At 44.1% G+C, this 22989-nt stretch overlaps 2 protein-coding genes across 8 annotated transcripts in view; one reads left to right on the plus strand and one right to left on the minus strand.

Annotated features, from left to right (window-relative positions):
- The window catches only part of Ppp4r4 (protein phosphatase 4, regulatory subunit 4), a 90893-nt gene extending 79452 nt beyond the window's left edge, over positions 1-11441 (plus strand). For 4 of the 7 annotated variants that reach the window (NM_001414974.1, XM_039112758.2, XM_039112759.2 and 1 more), the window contains 6 exons: positions 927-996; positions 1943-2029; positions 2883-2976; positions 4973-5043; positions 7868-8021; positions 9787-11441. In NM_001414974.1, the coding sequence (NP_001401903.1) occupies positions 927-996; positions 1943-2029; positions 2883-2976; positions 4973-5043; positions 7868-8021; positions 9787-9811 (501 nt within the window). In that variant the 3' untranslated portion in view covers positions 9812-11441. Of the gene's footprint in view, positions 1-926; positions 997-1942; positions 2044-2504; positions 2827-2882; positions 2977-4972; positions 5044-7867; positions 8022-9786 lie in introns of those variants that run through there. The other 3 variants (XM_063262336.1, NM_001134632.2, XM_063262338.1) reach the window with 3 other exon arrangements.
- A 2117-nt stretch (positions 11442-13558) lies between these two features.
- On the minus strand, positions 13559-21997 carry Serpina10 (serpin family A member 10). The gene is made up of 5 exons (NM_133617.2): positions 21910-21997; positions 18851-19583; positions 17262-17535; positions 15008-15158; positions 13559-13910 (listed from the first exon to the last, which is right to left on the minus strand). Exons 2-5 carry the CDS (start codon positions 19542-19544, stop codon positions 13719-13721), a joined length of 1311 nt encoding a protein of 436 aa, NP_598301.2. The 5' UTR covers positions 19545-19583; positions 21910-21997; the 3' UTR covers positions 13559-13718.
- Positions 21998-22989: the final 992 nt, after the last annotated feature.

The following is a 22989-nucleotide window of genomic DNA, read 5'->3' on the forward strand; positions in this document are numbered from 1 at the left end:
CACCTCAGCATCCACCTCAGCATCCACCTCAGTATCTATTCATCCTCAGCATCCATCTCAGTATCCACCTCAGCATCCACCTCAGTATCCACCTCAGTATCCACCTCAGTATCTATTCATCCTCAGCATCCATCTCAGTATCCATCCACTAAAAAGACAATCCTGTTTTATTTTTAGTTATGTGTTATGTATGTGAGAAAGGAGTCAGATCCCCTAGAACTTGTTACAGATGATTGTTATTCATGCAGCATGGGTCCTCTGGTAGAGCATTACTTGTTCTTAGCAACTGAGCAATCTCTCTAGTTCCCAAAAATATATTTCAAAGGTTTGCCTAATAGTTAAAAGATGTTAGAACAAATCCAGAGGTGGACAGTAGATACCCGTATGAAGGACTGAAGCTGGTCCAGGCTGTTGGGCTCTCATCTGCAGTGTTCCACACACTCACAAGCTGACGGTCAGTCAGCCTTGCAGCATCTTCAGTGTGAAAATGCCAGACTCAAGTGGTTTTCTACATATCAAACTTAAATATTTTAAATGTGTTTGGCAGACTTCTCTTTCCTCTCAGACTTTGTAAAGAAAAATGTTTTGTCATTTGCTGAATAGAATTGAAATAGGCATGGTTAAATAACCACAGTTTTACTCTCTGTTGATGAGAAAAACCAAACACCTTGGGGAAAAAATGCTCATTATAGAGCGATGCCAGAGTCACTGTTTTAGCTGGACAAACTTCCAAGGGCAATATTCTGTGATGTAAAAGGGCCACAGAAACAAAGCAAAACTGAATTCGTTAACACAAGCACAAAAGAGAAAATCCATTTTTAAGGGTTATTTTTTGTGATGTATATTTGTATCTCTAAAGCGGAGAGTCATTTTCTCCAGAGCAAGCTTCCAAGCTGCACCTGTAACACAGTGCTGTGTCCCAACAGGAACAGCTAGAGAAGGAGAAGCATCAGAATGACGGGAGGTTGACCAGCGACAAAAGCTTTGAGAAGAAACGTGAGTGCTCTGTCTCCCCACTATGCTTCAGGGTTAAACATACCTGGGGAAGTCAGGGCCCTGCTTGGGGGTCTCAGTCGTTTCAGCAGAGGAATTTAAGAATGCATGCAAATCGAAGCTTGAGAGTAACTTTATTGGTATTTAAAAGAAAAACCCTGGGTCAGACAAGCTGTTAATCTTGGAGTGGAAGATGGAAAAGAAGAAAAGAGTTCAGCTGGAATGGAGGTGACCACAGGGTAGAGGGAGCCCGTAAGGTGGGAGCTTTGAGAGAGAATGAAGCCCAAAGCTTTAGGGAAACCATGCTGAGGAAAGCAATAGGAAAAGCAGACATTTGAAACTATGCCTGCAGCTCTTTGTAAGCAATTGCACAGAAGCCAGGAATCTGGGAGGGAAATATCATTAAAGAGATAGTTATTCCTCCCATCTCTTTATCAAGGCAAATCTGTCTTCTGAAGTAAGTTGGTTCCTGAGCAGCCCGACTGGATTAACTCCTAAGGGAGCAGACCCAGGTTCTACCCAAAGATGGATTCCATTCTTTTGGCCTTGGAATTACCAATGCCACAGTGACATTTGTGTCTTTGTATATTGAAAGACTATGCTAAGTTTTAATTTGGCAGGGAATATTACTTTTCTTACACTTCTTTTTAAACATTATTTTTGAGAATTGGCTGGTTAATGTGGTATAGGTATTAGGAAAATATAAAATAATAATAACAGGAGGCTAATAATAGTAATAATGATAATGATACTAATGTAAGGCTCAGAGCCTCTGGAAGGGACGCCTAATGTGAATGTCAGCTGTGAGCTTGTGGAGTCGGTCTTAAACAGCAGAGGCTGAAATGTGGAAGTATATAAAGTAAGAGCATTTGGAAAATCGTGCTGGTGAGTAGACATAATGATTGTATAGAAGTCAGATGAAATTGTACAACTTAAAAGTTTATTTTAGGCAGAGACTCCAGGACACCAACACAGAGCCTGTCCAAGAATGCGGCCATTTCTGTTCCTGGACCCTCTTCTAGCACCCCGTCAACAAGTAAGAAACATTCTGTATTATGATTCATACTTTTTTTTTCGAGGCAGGGTTTCTCCATGTAGCCTTGGCTGTCCTGGAACTCACTCTGTAGACCAGATTAGCCTCGAACTCACAGAGATCCACCTGCCTCTGCCTTCTGAGTACTTGGATTAAAGGCATTTGCCACCACTAAGTGACTCATAAATTTTTTAAAGACAAATTGGATACATGTTTTAAGGGTATTCTTTTATGTTCTTGATAGTGAAAACAAAAATGGAGACTTATTCAATGCGGCTATATTGGGAAGAGGAGCAAAGATTCCATGACGCCACTCCCTCCCCTCACTGCTAAGTGCACTTTCAGGGTACTGTGATGAGGTTGAGGTCTGTAGTTATGCATATCAGGGTGGTCAAGGTCAAGGTGCAGCCCTGTCCTCCACTGACACATTGTCTCTCCTGCCATCTCATCTGATAGATTGCAAATCTCTTTGCAGGAGAAAAAAATCCCCTCTGCTTCCCAGAATTCAGGCTCACTCTTCTCCCTGCATGAAATTCCTGAGAGCATTCTAGTTCCTTGAGGCCCACTGTTTCAATATTGTGACGGTCAAAGGGTGGGACAGAAATGTCTGTGTAGAGTATCTTCTTTCCCACCAAGCCATTTACACTTTCCACTGTGAATGAGTTCTTAGCCATTTCCAGCTAATTTTTCATTTATCCTTAATGGGTAGGTTGAATGACAGTAATTCTAGTCCGCTCAGACTGAGGAGGCCAAACTGATCCTTCTGGACTTTTCTAGAAATGGTGTATCCTGAGGAGGACTTTGGGGTTGGAACAGCTAAAGAAAACTGAATTTTCTTCTTTCTGTTTTACTCTAGGCAAAGAAATCAAGAAATCCAAATTGACTCGAAGCCAATCTTTTAATAATCAAGCTTTTCATGCAAAATATGGCACCTTAGACAAGTGTGTTAGGTATGTGCTGGCAGCTGGTTATTCTTAACTAGAGTTGTTCTTTTGTGGTCATCATATTTATTTACATGAAATACTGATATCACTATAATCAGAATTAATTTTGAATTTTTTATGGGCTAACAATTTGTCACTTCTGTAAAGATGATCACATTAAAAATAGAAGGTGTTTAATATTCATTAAAAATAGGTACCTTTGTATTGCCAGTAGACTATTACCGTGATGTATGATAACATTATAGACTCTACCCACCATGTATGAGAAGGGAGGGATCTACTGTGCACACCTCTTAACTCCAGATGGTTGTGAGCATGCTCTGTTTGCCACAGGCTGCACGTGGGTGTGCTTCGTATCATTCTCCATGTAGAGGAGCCATGGGCATGCTCGTCCAGTGCGGCGGCCCAGACAGGGCTCTGACAGCAGATGCGGATTTGCTTTCCATTTAGAGCCTCAGTCCAGTTGACAGGGAGTGGTTAGAAGCGAAGCAGCATGATTGGCTGCCACTGTTGCTGTTTGTGTTGTGTGCATGTAGCGTTTAGAGCTATAGGTCCTTGGGAAAGCAAAGCCGTTTTAAGAAAACAGGAGATTCCTGCACAAGACCGGTATATAAGATCAAGCTAGTCTGAGTTCTAGCATGGAGTCCCTACCCCTAACTGAGAGCTCCTGACAGCTCCTGGCTTCTCCGGGAGCAGAATCTCTGTTCTTTAAGGTCGAGGCCCTGGGTGGGTCAGCTCTGTTCTGGTGGATGGCCCCACACCTCTGGGCAGCACAGGTTGTCCTTGGTAGGTTGTTGGGGTTAGGTTTTGTTTGTCTGCTTTGTTTTTGTTTTTTAAGGAGGACATGAAGTTGGGAGACTGTGAGGAGATAGGTCAGGGTTGATCTAGGAAGAGTTAGAAGGAGGAGTGTAAGGGGGAAATATGGTCAAAATGCATTCTATAAACTGGGCAGCGGTTGCACATGTCTTTAATACAGAACTTGGAGACAGAGACAGGCAGATCAGTGAGTTTAAGGCCAGCCTGGTCTACAGAGTGAATTCTAGGACATCCAAGGCTACATAGAGAAACCCTGTTTCTAAAACCAAAACCCAAACCAAACCAACAAGATACATTGTATGAAGTTCTCAATTAATAAATATTTTATATTAAAAGGAAAACACAAATGCCTTTAAATTTCTCAAGATAACACATTGAAGAAAATGTTTTTTCTGTTATCAGTTATACCTTAATCTAGACTTTTAGCTCTAGCTTTTGACATCACAGTAAGCTGAGCATCAAAAGAAAATCTGTAGTTTTGAAGAAGCAAAGGGAATGCTTTTACATTGTAGAAAAGGTGTGTGTTTTGAAGCATGAATGCAAGAAAAAAAAGCAAACACAAAAAGCAGGTTTCTTTTTTTATTTTTTGTTTTTAAACTTGTATTTTATAACTATATTTGTACAAAGGTGAATACATTAATATTACATGTTATTATAGTCAACTTCCAGTTACTATAACAAAGTGCATGGTGTCATCAAATTATAAAGATAAAAGGTCCACTTTGGCCTCACAGTTTGGGCATGGTTGAGCTTGAGATTAGACAGCACAGTGTACGGCTGTCTCAGGGTCACGACCCGAAGCCAACTGGAGAGGAAAGGGCTCATCCCACTTCCAGTCCCATCACAGTCCATCATGAAAGGAAGTGTGTGCACACAAGGAGTCCAAGGCAGAACCCTGGATTCTGAACCTGAAGCAAGGCACGCAGGGGTGCTGTTTACTATTGACAAGCTCCTTGCTCAGAAAAGACAGGTTTCAAAAGAAGAAGAGAAAAAGGAAAGAGAGGAGGAGGAGGAGGAGCAAGGGGAGGAGGAGGAGGAGGAGGAGGAGGAAGAGGAAGAGGAGGAGGGGGAGGAGGAGGAGGAGGGAAAGAAGAGCATTTACAAAACAAGATTAAAACCCCCAAGTATTAGGTGACTAAGATTGAAAACTGTGGTTGTGTTCTAACTGAGTCATGTTGCTTTTTAGTAAAAGTTCCACCTTAGCACACTCGTCTTCTGTCTCAGGGCTGGTGAGGACCGCCATGCTGTCACTAACTGGTAAGCAGCAGTGTAAACATAAAATGGCTATTTTAATAAGCTATTACTCTCTCTAAGCAACTTGTCTCTCTAATTCTAGATGTGATGTTTTTCTTAAACACGTGTCTTCATCAAGTCTTTAAGCAATTAAACTATTCCTGTCACTGGGGATACTGGGGTTCCTAGTCTATTTAATAAAAGAATCTATAAGCAAACTTGAACCTTGAGGGGAGTTTTATCAGAATTTAAGAGAAAAACAACAGGATAGGCAAGTTGTAAATCTTAACAGCTGCCAGGAGAAAAGGAGATGAGAAAAGGACAAAGTCATGCAGTCTGAGTTAAGCCAGTGCAGCAGAAGTGAGAAAGAATAAGGGAATCCAAAGCACCAGAGAAAGCACTTTTAGGCTCTGGCTAGCATCTAAAAGAGACGAGAGAAGACAAGGAAAGTTATGCCTTTCTGTGTCAGGAACAGGGAGTTAGCAGATCCAATAGAACTGCAGAAGGCCTTTCAGGGACTGTCCTAGGGGAAGGAATTCTGGGAAGAAAACTATGTCATCTCATGTAAGGCTAATTATTCTTCAAACCTCTTTAAGCATGGTTTCCTGAGTTGTGGTTGAGCAGACAGTGGTATGCTTCCATCCAGAGGTAAATACCATTCTTTTAGGTAGGAGGCAACCATTTTCTCTTAATGGGCCTTTAATGCTACTGTAACACAGCAATTGAAGAAATACTTAACTATGTCAAGACTTAGAGCGTGGCACTTATAAAGAGAGGAGAAGGACTTATGGTATGGTTGCTTGACCATGGTCTACATGCTTGCTGAAGACATTCAGTGATTTCTAAAGAAGTTGATTGAGCAGAATTCACTTACTATCTTATTGTCCTAGAAGTTTGTTCCAAGGGCCAGAAGATCCATATAATGACCAGGTTGTAAATGTTCTAGACACTGTGGGCTAGTCACAGTCACCCAACTCTGCCATTGCAGTGTGATGGCAGCCACAGGCTTTGCATGCTGGATAAACTTAACCACCTGTGCAGGTGTTTGTTTCAAAGTTTGCTGACTTGTGGGTTTTACAGTAGAAGACAGATTATTCATAGAAAAAACTAGAATATATTACTAAAAATTACTTGTGGCTTTCTAATTTTGTAAATTGGAAATATTGGTTAAGTGCTATAATAATGATTGGTAAATGTTACAATAGATAATAGTGGCCTTTAATTTTATAGGACCTGAAATCTTAAAGAGCTTAGCTACATTTTATTTTGAGTATTCTGTCTTCCCTTTTTACTATGTTTATTTTATTCTTATAACTATGTATAACATACAAGATAGTTTGCAAACTTTTTATTTTCAGAATAGACACTTTCTATAATTAAAGCATTGATATCCAGACACAGAAATCAACATGGTAGACCATGAATATCACTGGAAATCAGACAGAAGTGCATTCATCATGGGAGTTAATGATGTCATTACCATGTCTGGTAATGCATTAAAAAAATGGCACTAGACCAATTGAGTACTTGTTATTAAAGAAAACCCAAACTTCAACCTCAATTCATATCTCACCTTATATAGAAATAATTAACTCAAAATGTAAACTTAAGCAGAAAAGGTAACATTACAAATTTTTGAAGAAGATATGGAAGGAAGTCTGTAATTTTGGAGCAGGTAGATGTTTATATTAACCATAGCAGAATAGTAGTGACATAGTATATTGTGTTGGAATTTAAAGCTCGGGATTTTGAGATAGGGTCATAGAAAAACACAAGTGAAGACCTGGAGTGGAAGAAAATACATGCTGTGCCTGATCTGAAGAGGACTTGTTTCAGACTGCCCTGAGGAGTCTAAGCCTAGGCAGCTAAGCTTAAAAAGGACAAAAGATTTGAATGTGAACTTTTAAGGAAGGTAAAGGTATAAGTGTATGAAAGGATGTTTAGCATCGCCAGTCATTAGGGAAGATCAATGCAAAGCAGTGAGGAAATGGAACATAACAGTGTATGCCCACAGTCCTAGCACTCAGGGGTGGGAGGCAGTAGGATCAGGAGTTAAGTTCATCCTTGGCTGGGAGACCCTGTATCAAAACAAAACAAAACAAAACAAAGCAGCAGCAATGAGGAAAATGCTGTCCTGCTTGTTGCTCACTAACATGTCTGAAATTCAAATGCTTATAATGCCGAGTCCGAGGATGGAGCCTGCACTTCAGGCTTCCATTCACAGAGAGCTTTAGTAGGAGGCAGACAGTGTGTCGGCAACTCCATCTGAAGTTGCACACTGAAACCAGCACATCTATTCCCAAGCATTCACTGAGAAATATAAAACAGCCAGGCACGGGTTCACATACAAATGTTCACAGCGGTTTTATTGATCATAGTCAATAACTTGAATTATCTAGATGTCTGTCAGCGAACATTTAGGAGAAATGTTAGGCCATCCACATAGTACCAGTTATGAAGCACTAATATTCCTATATGGATGATTTCAATTTTTCTGATCATATGAAAAAAAATAAGATGGTATATTCTGTATGAATCTTTTTATGTAAAATTCTAGAAAGTACAAGCTAATCTTTAATGAGAGAAATTGGAGGTCTGTAGACTGGGAGCTGGAGGAAGAGTGACTGACAGGTCCAGGAGACGTTTGGTGATGACTTGCTTTCACGTCTTAATTGTGGTAATGGCAGTGGATCATACACATGGCGAATCTTAGTGCAGTGCACTTTACTGTGTATAAACTATACCTCTATAACACTGACTTACAAGAAAAATGCCCACTGTCTGGGGTGTTCTCTCCTTGGTGAACATCTTTCTGAGTGTGCCAACACCTCTGCCTCTCCATTTTCAGATGACTCATTCCGGACTCGCAATACCAGTAGTGTTTCCGTTCCGGCTAACTTTTCTCCTAACCCTGTCTTGCCCAGCACTTCCCGTGGGCCAGGTAACACAGCTGATCCAAAGAGTAGTGGAAGTAAAGATGCCCAGCCCCGGAAGGCTACCTTGTGAGTACCAGGTGACCCACCACTGAGTGTGCTGTTTGGCTCAGGGCACCTTCCTTCCCTCTGCCACACTTCAAACAACTGAAAATGTCTCTAGCAGGGAGATGCTAGTTCTAGGGCAAATTTTCACTATGTCGGTGTGTGTAAGAGGTCCTATGGAATGTGTGACCGACACACTGTCTACTAGGTATGTAAATACCTAACCGTAGTATCCGATCGCCTTACCAGGTGGACACAGCTGTTGCCGCTTTGAAATTCCACAACAGCACAGAACCCTGAAGTGTGGGCTCAGTGAGCTGGAAATGTTTGTTGTCAAAACTTATGCTTTGAAGTTGAAGATATGAAGGGCCTATTTTCTTCTCCCATGATTTCTTTCTGTGTGCTATTTGCATCTTGTTTGAATTACTATTTTTTGAACACTTAAAAGAATGTGATATCCGGAAAATCATCACGATGGCGTTCCAAGGGCAGCCAGGCTGTAGTCCCAGCTTTAGTCCCAGTTTTTGCACAGAGCACTCATTCAGACCACAGGGAAGCTTCGGAGACCCATATTTCCTTCTGACCCTATGCCACTAAACTCATGAGCTTTCCCTCCCTCCCTCCCCCCACCCCTCCCTCTCCTCCTTTCTTTCTGCTTTCGAGATGGGGCTCACCATGTAGCCCACTCTGGCCTAGAACTTGAGACCCTCTTGCTGTAACCTGGGCTACATGTACAGAATTCAAAGCTAACGATTTTAAGGAGCTCAGGAGACTGGGATAAAGTGGTGCAGATACCCCTAGGACGGAAGGAAGATTCAGATACTCAGTGCCGGCCAGCTTGATGGGTGCTCTTTCCAAGAAAGCCCAAGCATCTCTAGGAGCCGTGGGCCTCTCAGTTCTGGAGCCTGGAATCTTTCTGTCACTCTAGATGCTCTTGTACAGCCATGGCCTTCTCCTGAGGAACATGGGAGCATCGTTAAACTGGTTTTGCTTTTACGGCAGCTCTCCTTCATTTCAGATGCCGTATCTGTTCTTACCTTGCTGGACACATCTTTCCCTTTTGCAGATTGAATTTTCTCCTTTTGATAGTTACCGAAATGAATCTAGAGTAACGACCAGTAAGGGTGCACATAGAGTTTGTACTTTTCCCAGCGGTCTGAAGGAAGGCTTGCCAGCGCTCACAGCCACTCCTTCTCATGCTGCCTGGGCAGCACCTGCTGTCCCACACATGGTCTAAGCTGCCCGTTCGTTGGACGGGTGGTGGGTTTCTACACTGGTCTATTTTCAGTGAAGAATTAGTCACAGTTTAGAGACTGTCAATTGCAAATTAGAAAGACGAAGTCCTCTTTGTTTAAAATAGGCCTATGAAGTGCTTGCAGAAAGTGTTACCTTAGGTTATACTTCTTAAAGAAAAGAATCTGTGCAGCCCATTCACCTGCTTTTCCAAATGCCGCTTTGACTATTGACAAGCAGGGTGTCATAAAGGAAATATGGGGTGGACAGTTGATAAACCTGAGTAATTCCCTGTGTATACAAAGTTGAACATGTATGGAAAGTTGTGTGATTAAAGGGGATGCCATTAGATATGCCCAGGATGAGCTTCTGAGTCTTCCTTGATGTGTAGTTAGTCTCCTCTCTGTAAGAATTATCGTCCTGTAGTCTTACTCAGAGGAGCATGTTTCCATTATTTACTTGATATGAGTAATTGTTCTATGTTCCCCTTTTGGCCTCTTTCTCCTTCTCTATTTCCTTCCCTTCTCTTCTTCCTCTTGTTTCCTTCTTTTATTAGAAAATCCAGAAAGTCCAATTCTTAAGTCAACTGCTTGGTGAAGGAGTCAAGCAGTCAGCGGAGACGGTGGAAGAGCTACAGCGACGGCCAGGCTTGTTAAAGTGTGGAAGGGAGGAAGGAATATGGTGCAGCTGATGTGAAACTTACCCTATTTGGAATTAGATTTCCCTAGGAGGTATGACAAGGGTTTTAATGAAGGCTCTGAATCCCAGTGTTCCAGTGCAGGGTAATGAGCTCCAACTTGAGGTGTGTACTGCCTGCTGGACTGTTAGAGCCGAGCCTGTCTTTAAGTGAGAGGCTGGCTTTTGTTATGCAAAGTTGTAGCATTTAGACATTCCATAGCAGTCTAAATTAGCCTGCTTGTCTAAATCGACTGCCTGGTAACTACTTGGGCTAGGACACAGGAGGTAAGGAAGGCACTGTATTTCCTGTGAGCTCTCTAGGCAGAGCAGAAAGGTCAACCGGAGCAGCTGTCTGTGGTCCTATGGGTCCTGGGATTCTGCGATGGTGTCAGCACCTGGATGGCCCCAGTCTAGATTCAGCAATGAAAATCTGCAGAGATTCAGGAAAACTCTAGCTACAAATACCTTTAAAATGATAGATGATGATTTCCTTAATTCCTAGAATTTCTTTTATAAATGCTTTGTTTACATTTTAGATTGTATCTGTCCTTAATGTCAAATGGTGAATCCAGTTGGAATCAGCTGTTATTCCAAGCTATCATGCTCACGCCATGTCAGCAGTACCCATTTGTACGGATGCTAATACTTCCATCAAAATTTGCCTGTGGAACATATATTGTCCTTAACTTTAAAATGTCATTTCCTGAGATAGAATGTATGAAGCTATTGTCAGCTTCTCTATTTCAAGTGCAATCAGCATATATCTATATTGATAACAGAAATACTTGTTTTTTAAAGATATATTGATGTATGATAAAGATGATCTAATTTGTGAATGCATACGTGTGCGTGGTTACTTTTTATAATGTGAAGTGGATAATGAGCTTATTTAAAATAAAGCAGAGGTTAATGTGATACCTGTACTTGTGAGAAAAGTTTTAAATACTTTCCTACAGTCCCTACTCTATAAAGAAAAGGCAGTTCATCTTTAAGTAATGAGTTGGTGGAGGATAATGGATCAACTGTAAATGACTCAGGGACAGTCACTTATTGCTTCTTTGTTCTTTGTCACCCCTTCTTTCCCCATGGCCTCTCTGGGGCACTGTTCAGGGACTCAGTGCCTTTTATCAGGGACAGTCAGAAGTGAAAGCCCAGGAGCCCTGAGAAACTTGACTGTCCTGCCTAAGGAAATTCAGTTTAAGTAGTTTGTGTCTCCTGCTAGTGTTAGACATATGGACTTGAATCTGTTGTGTTCTGGAGAATTCATTGTGCACAAGGGGCAGCGAGGCTATGTCAGTTTTCCAGTATTCTAGTTCACCATGCCGGCGGCATTGATTCTGTTTACATTAGACACAATGGAGAGTTTCAATTTGATTGTTAAATAATACACTTACTACTTATAAGCTTTTCATATTCCTGTTATATATGTGGGATAAAGGAAAGTGACCTGACAGACTAGTCACCACTGCTTATAAAGTTGGAAGTCAATTGCTTAGTCATTAAACTCTCAATTAAAACAGTCATTCAAAATTACTTTTGGAAGTATTTTTTTCACAAGTATTACTTTAAAATTTTTTTGAATCTTTGTTAAAATTATACCCCAGAGACAGATAAGCAGGAAGATTAAAAAGCAAATGAGTGGTGGATAGGAACACGTATCTACTCATATCTTCACTTTGTCCAAAGACTTAATCTTCCTTTAACTAGGTGCATGACAGAGTGCTGTGCTCCATCTGCAGCAGTGGTGGCCTGCCTATCACTGGGTTTGGCCGTGTCTATTTATGTATAGTAGAGCCATAGGCTTCCTTTTCTAGATTTCATCTAGAAATGAGAAAAGGGCCAGAACTGTCTTTTCAAATTCCTCTTTCTGGTCCTGAGTTCAATTCCTATCACCCACATGGTGGCTCACAACCATCTGTAACTGTTGTCCTGTGGGATCCAATGTCCTCTTCTGGTGTACAGATGAACATGCAGACAAAACATTCATATACAAAATAGATCGCTAATTTTTTTCTCTTTGTACTGTTTTCCCACAAACATGTCTAATAACTGAGCACAAGTGTCCCGAATGGCAGCTAGAGCCATCCTCGATCTCTCTTCCTAGGCCCCAGAGTTGTCTGGTCCTAAATGAGCATCCGTTAATGCCCTGGAATAACTCCAAGAGAATTAATGCCGAGACTGAGGTGGGGAAGTCTGGCTTAGACTGATTTGACAGAACCTCCTACTCATGGTCCTCTGGTTGTCACCAAGTAACTAATCAGTACACCAGTCTTCTGTGTGCGTATATATTAACCAGCTGATACAGTTACAGCTAAGCATTGAGTCAGCCCGGCTGATTGGTTGGCCTCTGATGACTACCGATTGCTGACTCCCTCCTAAAGCACTGCCTTATTTCTATAAGCTAGAACATGGCTGCCCAGAAGGCTGTAGAGGTGTCTTCGTTTTCCTTTCACACTGGGACAGAGTCCATGCTTCCTTTTGTTTAAGCACAGTGGGTGACTGAGGCAAAGGACAGCTCAGCAGTTCCTGACAGATTCTTTAGGAAAGGAAGATAGAGCACCAAGGCCTCGGACCAGAATAAGAAGGAAGGATTGGCTCACCCTGGTCACACTGATTGGCCTTGGACTGGTGTTTTATTGCCATTGAGATCTAAGGTTAGACATACATGTGCAGTGGGCCCTGTACTCCCTGCACTATATACAGTCAAGACCCTTCATGCTATCGAGACCCACAAAGGTATTTTCTTAATCAGCAATGAGCAAGGCATAGTTTTTGTTGGCAACGATGAATGTAATTGAGACTGTGTTCATCTCTATACCAAAGTGATTATAAAGGTCATTGTTAGTGTATGTATTTATATGTTCACGTATAAACTCTTATGAGGAAAAGAGTGCACAGAGGAAGAAAGTGCCTGTCACTCATGGAAATCCGGATGTGGCCTTTGTTCCAGCCACATCCTTATAAAATGAAGTCATTGAACTGGGTGATCTGTGGTTCCTGTGACAGAGCCATGTGACTACTGCATGATCACAGAGTTGATTGCCATTGGGCCAGACACACACACACACACACACACACACGCACGCACGCACGCACGCACGCACGCACACACACACACACACACACACACACACACACACACACAAAGCTGAGCATGGTGGTGCACATCTTTAATCTAGCACCCAGGAGGCAGAGGCAGAGAGGCAGAGGCAGAGAGGCAGAGGCAGAGAGGCAGAGGCAGGTGGATTTCTGTGAGTTCAAGGCTAACTTGGTCTACATAGAATTCTAGACCAGCCAAGTCTATGTTATAGGCCCTTGCAGAGGTAGGGGTTGGGGGGAAGAGGAGTGGAGTAGGGAGAGGGGAGTGAGAAAGACAGACAGAGGAGAGAGAGACAGAGAGAGGAGAAAGAAAGTCTGAGACAGACTTAAATAAAACACATACTTTGCAAGAGAAGGATCTAGAGTGGGAGAAGCATGCTCATAGGAGAATGTGCATGTTCTCCCCAGAGCCTTTGACCCACACCTGCTGTCCTACTGACTGCTGTCAGTCCAGGCATGCGAGAGGCAGAGAAAGGGAGAGACTCTCCCCAGCTGGTCTTGGGCTCTCAGGAGCAAGTTTACAATGCCAGACAGATTGCACACACATCCCCTTAAAGTATGAGTCATTTTAATTTCAGTGTTAATCAGACAACAGCCATAGCAAACTGGCTGGGTACAGAGAATGCATCCTTTACCGTCTACCAACAGCGTCTTGTGATTCAGACACCTCTGGCTCAGCACCTGTGGTGGCCGAGGTCCTACATGCCCGAGTCACAGAACTGTCGGGTTCACCACCCTGCCAAGAAATAGGAGCATCTGGGACATCTCCTCGTAGATGATGAAGTGAAAAGGCCGGTCCACTTTGATGACAGGAGGCATGCAGTAAGCGGTGATCTCTGACACCGTCCCTGACACCACCTCAGTTCCCCTTTCATCCACCTCAAGCACTGACTGTTGTACGACCTAGAAAGAGAACGGACATGGATGAACGTTTGTGTGGCAATGGGAAGGGAGAACTGACAAAAATTTTCCACAGTAGCTCTGCCTACCCAGCCATGCTCCTGCGGTTCACAGTGGCAGCCCATCTGTGCTAGGCGGTGCATAAGACTGCACCAGAGAGTGCCTCAGAAATCCAAACTATACCAGGAGGCTATGGGAAGTGGTGCTGCGGGCTGTGGACAATGCATCCTGGGCTTAGAACCAGGGAACCTGGCTGGCAGATCTCTATATGCAGGCATCTAGTAAGTATTTATTGAACATGTACTTTGTGATGCTGATTCTTGAGTTGAACTGTTGGCTTTTGAAGGCACTTTAAGCTGTCTGGTATTTCTCTGAGGCATTTTTAGGGTCAGCCTAAGGGTCTGTGGTTACCTGGTTGCCTTTACTCAAGCCAAGCTTACCATAATGGCTCCAGTTCACATAGAATACCATCCTAAATCTCTCAGAATTAACAATTGTATGGGGAAACGTCAACCCTCTGGATTGCAATGGTGGAAGAGAGAGCTGTAATGAATCCAGGCCAGGAATGCTCTTTTACTCCAGTGCACAGATGTGCTGCAAGAACCAAGAAGGGATGGATAGGTTCTCCGTCTGAAGAACCGGAAGGGGAGGGGAGACATGCTGGGAGGAATAGGGTCCTCTGAAGCTAATCATAGAGGAAGCGGAGTGTCCATCACAAGGAATGAGGGTGACCAGGTGACGACTCGGGGGTTCTTTCATGCTAAAGATGGTATAATTTCATGAGTCTTTTCAATATTCAACCAAGGTACTGATGGGTGGTAAGCCAGTCTGTATGAGGGACAGATGTTTCCCTAAGCCTTGGGAGGGAGGAGGGGTGAAGCGCTTCCAACGAGAACCTAGTTAAAAGGGTGTTTGAGTAGCATGGCTTGAGGTCCTTGGAACCCTCAGCTTGGGTACTACTTGAAGTCGTTAATTCTGGAGTAACATTCTCTGCTACAGCTAGTCATTTAATCACAGCAATGTGCTTTGCAAAGTATTTGTTGGTTTTAGTGACATTGTGAGCTGCAGACTGGGCCCCAGCATGGTCCCTGACGACTTGCCTTGGACACCTGAAGATTTCGTGCCACGGCTGAGAGTTCGCTGAGGTCAGCTGAGGTGGAGAAGATCCTCCTAATTCCCACCTGCTTGAGCAGCTCATGCATCTCATACCTCTGGTTCAGCTTGAACTTGGGAAAGAAGACCTCCATTTTTCTGTGGCACAAGGACAGGACAGATGATGGTGAAATGGCTGGGGCTGCTGCTAAGGACGTGTTCTCTTTTCTTCCTTCCTCTAAGATTATTTCCTTTGCTTGATGGTGTATAGTTCATGGGGTCCTTTCATAGTGTTCTATCTCAGAGAAAGTACTTCTGGGTTTTGAAGCACCACTGTGTTAATGCCAGTGAGCTACTTTATCAGCTCTCTTCCCCAAATCCCTTAGTAAAGACTGCCAGACTCCATGTTCAGTTCTGTATGTTTCAAAACGACAACCCTAACCAACTCCCTAGGTGCTCCCTGCATCCCAGCTGACTGCTAAGGGATGCTGTTCCCAGCCCAGCACCCTGGACCTTGATATTTCCAGAGAACTTGGGGAATGGGCAGACAAGGGAAGCAAAGAGAGCTTTCCACAACCCTGTTTTCTTAGCCAGGGAGACTCTGAGATGTTTATTTTATCTGTTATGAGTTCTCTGAGAATATGAGATTTGGAAAGATGAATTTTGTGGCTCGGAAATAAAAAAAGCATGAAAGCCACTAATTGAATCAAATTAATCTTAATTTTCAGTTTTCTCACTCTGTAAAGAGTAGTCAAAAATACATGTACCAATGTCAGAGTTTTTGCAAAGAGTGACTGACGTATGAAAGGTGTGCAGAATAATGCCTGATACACAGCAGCTATTTCATAAACATACCCTTGCCCACTTCTCTCCCTGTTGTGTAGTTGGGCTGGGCTTCATGCTGGAAAAAACTGAGGATATGAAATGCCCTAAGTTTTAGTTCGTAGGTGTATTCACTCAGTAAATATTTGTTAGGGTTTACATTCCATTCCTTTGCTAATGCTGAAAGGCTTTAAAAAATGACAGAAAAATGAAAGTGAAAACTGTAGCCAGGCCCTTCAGTTGAGTTCCCTCTCTACCAGTGCTGGAGTGGCACGACTCAAAAGGCACAGCCACAAGATTCTTATTGGAGCTGCCTGCCTTGTGCTCCAGCAGGTGGACTGACTTCCAGCAAACACCTAAGTTCTTACCCTGCCCTTCCATTTCTTCTCTCCTCACAGGGTCTCCCATGTTCAGGCTCCCATGTACCTGCTTTCACGGTACTAACCCCCAGTCATACACCCGTCACTCTTAGAGTCAGAGTCTGGCTTTGCCCTGGCCTGGCCTCTTTCTTGTGGAGCTTATGGAGACATTTCTAGTTCAGATGTTAGGACTGAGCTCTGAACCCACTATAAGACCTGTTCCTTTCACATTCTTAGTGATATGCTTACCATTGAGATACTGAGGCCCAAAACTACAGCTACTGTTAACTGACAGATAGCTCTTTGGATCTGTTTCTATTTACACTTTTATTTGCTCTGCATCCCATTCCATATCTGGTCATATTTGTTACTTCTTACTTCCTGACAGATCCAGAGTCTTGTCTACATCTTGTCACCTCACCTGCTCCCACCATAGTCCAAATGGCAGCATCTTGAAGTTGTCTGTCACCCATCTGACTAGCTTCTTCATGGTCCTTATTTGTGCCTGCTCTTAGCACAGGACCTTGTATGATACATTAATCAGGTCTCCTTGAGCCTCTGATCAGAAGCCTCTGTGGCTCTCCATCTCCTGCAGGTAAAGCCCATGACCTTTGGTTCTGGGGTGGCTGTCCCTGAATCCTCTCACCTCTTCTGCATGGATGCAGTCACACTGGCCACTTTTCTGTTTGTTAAAGCCTCCAGCCATGCTCTATCCCAAAGCTGCCTCTAAACACTCTTCAGACAGCCCAGTGAAATTCACCCCTCATCACCAGAGAAGAATATCCCTGGCTTTGGCCTGCACCTGCAGAAGTGCTTTTTCCTCTTACAGTGTTGTGTGTCTCCCTTTGCCCGGCTTGTTTACTGTTGTAGCCATGGTATCAACAGGTATCAATGGACAAACTGTTATATCTGAACAACTGTTGTTCATTAGAACAATAAAGCTAGACTTAACCTGGATTGATGCTCAGGATACAGTAAAACAGGACCTTGGCAATCAGTGGGGAGCATGGGCAGGAAGCCATGAGGCATTAGGTAAAATTAGTTGGGAGTGTTGATGAGGATGGCAGGGGAAGTGTCATACCTGGTTTTCATATCCTGGAGCCACATCTCCACGAGGTCTGTGGTCAAGTAGTCCTCCAGGGCCAAGTGGTCACCCGATTTCTCCATAAGGACCACTAGCATGGTGGCATTTCCTTGGTAGGGCAGTTTGAGGATGTGACAACGGAACTTCTTATCAAAGGTAGAGGCAAAGTTCCCTTCCCGGTACATCATGGGCACCTTAACTGCCTTGTATTTGTCCAGGTGGAAAGTGTCAGCCTCAGTGAAGATGGGGTCAAATGGAGTCAGCCACTTGCCTGAACAAGTCAGAAGAGAGCCCCTGTAGAAACAAGCCTCCACAGAACACATTGGTCTTGCACAAGTGGTAAGGGAGAGAATATCCTGCCCCCTTTATTCCCAACTGAGAGTGCCATTCCTTTTTCAAGTTTGCATGGACCACAGCTCAGGCATCCAATTCCTCAAAGACCAAACTTCAGTTCTACCTGTGACCCATCACAGAACCAAAACTTGCTCATTTCCTGGAGGATGGCTTCCAATACCTGGTGCATGAGGGACCCCTAGCTATCACATGGCCCCAACATGACCATATGCAAACATACACTTTACAGGTATGGGGGTGTGGCCAGCTCAGCAGGACTTTATGTGGATTTGGAAGCAAGTGAGGCCAGCCACTACATGACTCTATACTGAACATGTTTCTGAGTGTCTGCAAATGGTCCTTCTACCTGAGGCTTTGTGAATCTCCTGGTATAGCCATAAGCTCCAGATTCATCCACTCCATACTTTGTTAGAGCTGGAAGAAATTGGGATTACAAAAATCATGGGATCTCCCTTGGCATTTGGCCTCTGCCAGTCATTGTGTGAGCGTGTTCAAACTAGCTTCCCCAACCTTCACCTTTATCCCCTTAAAGGAAGCAGTGTCCCTACTCTGCTTGCTGCATTGACTGCCAGAAAGAAGGAATATGCAACCCGTTCCTTCCTGTGGTGGATAGTACCTTGCATATGTCAGCTCTTATAGCTCTGTGACTATAGCAAGTGAGAGTCCCGATTTTTACATAAAACTTCCAAGACCAAGGGACTGAAGAGATGGCTTGCAGATAAAAGCTCATACTTGTACAGAGGACTCGTTTGTTTTCCACACCCATGTTGGGTGGCTCACAACTCCAGTTCAAGAAGGATCCAGTACTTCTGACCTCCTGGTATATCTGCACTCACATGCACAAACCCGCCCACTATAATAATGGCAGCAACAATACATCCAAGGGCAGAGATTTTTGCCCCAGATCACAAAAGCAGGGAATGGGGAGCCCAGATGCAGCATGAGTCTTGCTGATCATAAGCTGCTCGTTTAATAGCCCCGTGTGACCTCTTCCAAACATTAGATGAAAACTAGGCAGGAGAGCTATGGAAACTGAGGCCTGCAGGTCTGCAGGTGGTGAGAGTGGGGACCTCAGGGACAGCATTGGTCCCTCCTCAATGTATACTGAACGTGTAAAACAGGGACCTTGTTTGCAGAACATCCTTTAGTACTAACTACACTGACCAGAAGAAGAAAGGGGGGAAATAGAGTCAGATTCTTTTGGCTTTGAGGCAACAGAAGATTCAAAATACCTTTGAACAAGATGTAGTCCACCAGAATTAACTTTGTTTCAGGATTAATCTCATCAAAAAGCTTGGGGATTTTCCCCTCAGTCTCTTTGTTAATGTAATGGTTCATGAGCCCTCTGGCTTGTGAAGAATTTCGAAAATTTGTAGGCACGTACTCTGTATCAAAATACATTGTGGATAGATTGAAATAGGTCTTTTTAATTTCAAAGTCCTTGTGGATGAAGGCAAAGCTACCCTGGGTGAGGCCCAATTTCTTGTTGCTGGAAAAGGTCTCTTTGACTCTCTTGAAGAGGGCTGGAAGGATCAGGGGTCCTGCCTGGCTCAGGGCCTGTAGGTTGAGCCCATTTTCTACCTGCACTTTGGTCTCTCCCTTGGCCCCCAGCATCAAGTTCACCATAGCCACAGACAGGCCAAATGGTGAGAAGATCACATTGCCATCGTGCCTCATGGAGATCTTTCGAAGCAGGCTGAACCCAAAGCTTGAAGTCTCATTGGAGAGTTGCTGGCTGGCCCTTAGCCAGTATTCATTATCATCCCTGGGATCAGCCCATTCGTACTCTTCCCAAGTTTGATTCTCGTAATCCTGAGACACCAGGCGAATGGGAGCCTCTGGTGAATGGGAGCTGAGATTGAAACTGCTCACCAGCCACACCTCTGCAAGGAGCACAGGAAGAAAGAGGCTAGAAACCACCCTCATGTGGTCAGCTGTGGAGGCCAGGGGCCACTTCCCTTCATCCTAGGCAGAGAGAAAGAATGAATGGATGAGAATAAAGAATATCTCAACACTGAATCAAATGTCTTTGCCAGGAAAACATTTCTCCCGTGACCCTTCTTCCTTCTACCAAGTAAAGTCTGGGATCCTGTGGTTTTATTGCTGGTTAGCTATACCCTAGGCTGACCTGGACCATAAAGGTGGTGTATTCATTCACCTGGTTTGGGGAGGGGGGCATTTTACAAGACTTCCTCCAGGTCCCATCTTCTTGAGCAGGTCCTCAAGCAGCTTGAGGTCCCTCCCCTAGTTTCTGTCTCTTTGCTTTCCTCTGGCAGGCCCAGATATAGAGCAGGAGCAGGTAGGAGTTGGGGCCATTTCCTGATCTGCTTCAAGCTTTTCCTCTATTTGGCCATTAGGCATATCAAACAGCTCCTCCATGCTGAGTCACCTGACCTTGATGTGTGACACCTTTGACTAGGGATTTGTAGGGTCCAAGAGGGAATCCAGCAAAGAAAAGGAGGCTTCCCCACACAGTTTTCGATTTAACCCTCTCCTTTCCTGCGTCTCCTTACACAGTTCCTGATAGGTCTCCTCTCATTCCTCTACCCACAGCTTCCAGATGGCTGCAGGAAACACGGCTGATTCTTTTTCTACACAAGACCTGGACTCAAGTTACCCAGTCTTATTGTCCTGTGATGGCATACACGGGTTGGCCATACCCCAGTTCCCCAGGCTGCGGGAGTGTACCCCTGCCCTGGCAGTGGCTTTCCAGCCCCACACTCCTTCCTCTGACTCTCTGTCCCTTCCTCTCTTGAGGACTCTCTGCACACTCAGATACAAAACCTGCTCTGGGGCTGTGCCATTACGTTGTGCTCATAGCAATATTACCAGTGTCCTAGAGGCTGACTGGGTATGCCACTAAGATGTCCCCAATAGCTCACTATCCACTGGACAGTAGGAAAGCCTGGATGGCAAGATGCTCAAGTCATAGGTGTTAGAGATTCATGATAGCTCCTATCAGCAGAGCTCCTCCTCATTCTAACCATTGGACCCTAAGTTAAAATGTGACAAGAAGCTCTCCAACTGCTCCCCAGTCCCTCTTCTGTACCTGTCACAAACCACAAACAGCCCCAGGACACAAGCCCTGGCCCTTGCTTTGCTAAATGGCCCCAAAGAATCCATGGTCCCCACCTTCTAGCTTTAAAGACCCTGCTGGGTTTACCAAATGTCACCATTTAGGAATTGCTTCCCAGTCACAATGACAAGATCCCTTGGTAGGTCACCACATTGGTGTAAGTGTTGGGTCATTACCTCTTTCTAGGTACAAAACATCTCCAGTACCATACCTTCAATTTTTAAATGGACATCCTTCAGAACTCGAAACCTAGGCCATATCCTCCAAGGTAAGGGTATGACAAGGTGGGGCCTTTGAAAAATAACTAAATGAAGTCTGAATTGTGGGGAGATTGTGAGGAATTTAGTGTCCTTAAAAAGAGGAAGAGACACCAGAACCTCCCTCTCTTCACCAAGAACACTGAGAAGACCACTCACTACCTGCAAACCAGGAGGTAGGCCTTCACTGCAGCCCAACCATGCTAGCCCTCACCTAGGGCCTCCAGAACTGTGAAAACACGTGTTAAACTTCCAGAATTGGCTATTTCATCCCAACGGCCTGAGCTGCCCATGAGAATTCTGTCATGGCATTTAGCTCTGCCTTGTAAATTAAGCCCTCAGATTAGTTCCAATTCCATAGTTATTTCTTACTGCCTCAGCCATCAGAAAATTTCCCAACACACCAGCACAATGTTCCCCTTTCCTAGAACTAAGTCTCCTGAAGTAGCTCTGTAACATCTGGTCGTTACTACACCCACTTATTGAACAATGTAACCTGTCCTTTTTGGCCATTGATTATCATGGGAACCATCCACAATATACACAGAGTGCTCCTGGGACCTGGGGCACCATTAGGTGTCACACACAGTTTGAAATGGGCTATGAAATGGACAGGAAATGGGGCCTCTACCTGACTCTCAGCCCTGAGCATGTGTGTAGAACAGTACACCCCTTGCCTCTCTCCAGCCCTGGCTCATTTGCCTGGGCAGTGAGCTGGGGCAGGCAAATAAATACCAAGCCTTCAGAGCCCTTCCCTGGCCATCTATCTATGGCTAACATGCCTTTTATGCTACCCGGAGCCCAACTTCAAAGTACAGTCCTTTGGAGTTTAGATGAAACTCCCCCACTCCACCACACTCCCCGCTGAAGCCCACTGGGAGACAGTAAGAATGGCTCTTCTCCCCACCCCTCCCTATTAGACACTCTAGAGGGCCCCCTACCATCCACCAGCACTTACCAGTTCCGGACCTCTGGTGTAGAGAAGATCATTCAGAGCAAAGAAGTAAGCATACGTTTTGCAGTCTGAAGCCTTCAGTAAATATTTGTTAATCCAAAGTGTGGGCCTTTTGGAACTGTTACTGATTAACACCCTGCTGGGATGTGACTGAGTTTCTGGAAAACCAAAGAACTTCTGGTATTCCCTAGGCTTGTCCTGTGGCCCCAACTATAACCAGAACTCACAAGAGGCTCACTCTCACTGGGGTGGGGGGTAAAGGTCCTAGAATTTTGGTGGGCTTCATGGCTGCTTCTGGGGACCATAAAGGGGTTTGGGTAGCATTTAAGACCTACTCTCTTGTCCGCAAGGAACTGTCAGCCCAGTGGTGGATACTGGATTCCTGCTGGGTCACGTCTTACAATACAAGCCCTGCCACAAGGTCAATGTACTACCTTCTCAAGCACTCAAAGTTGGAAGGCATCCTGTAAGACACAACTTTTCAGACCTACTAGGTTGTCATATGTAAATCTTGCTATATGTCCCTTCCTATCCTTGAAGTGAGACAAAATTAATACAGCTTACCCACAGAATCAAAAACACATTGATAGGGGTTAGGGTTATAGCTCTGTTGAGTGTTCCCAGGATTTGGTCCCCAGCATTGCATAAAATAAAGCACAGTGGAGCACAGTTGTAATCCCAGTACTGTGGAGGTGGGGGCAGGAGGATCAGAAGCTCAAGGTCGTCCTTGGCTACATAGCAAGTTTAAGGCCAGGCTGGTTACATAGGACCCTATCTGAGAAAATAAATAAAAGGATTTCTCAAATAACAAAACAGATAAACAATAATAATATTCCAACTATAATATGAAGGCAAACGACAACAACAGCAACAACAACAACAACAGCAGCAGCAACAACAACAACAACAACAACAACAACAACAACAACAACAACAACATGTCTTAAAATACAGTGCCATTCCAGGATATCTGTGCTAGCAGGTGTGACCATTTGCTCATCTCATGATGGAGGACCAGTGGTTGGACAGGAGGGTAGCCACTGGGGAAGAACTCCATTAAGCAGTGCACTGGCTGACAGGAAG

This window comes from Rattus norvegicus, chromosome 6, assembly GCF_036323735.1.
Source record: "Rattus norvegicus strain BN/NHsdMcwi chromosome 6, GRCr8, whole genome shotgun sequence".
Taxonomy (NCBI): domain Eukaryota; kingdom Metazoa; phylum Chordata; class Mammalia; order Rodentia; family Muridae; genus Rattus; species Rattus norvegicus.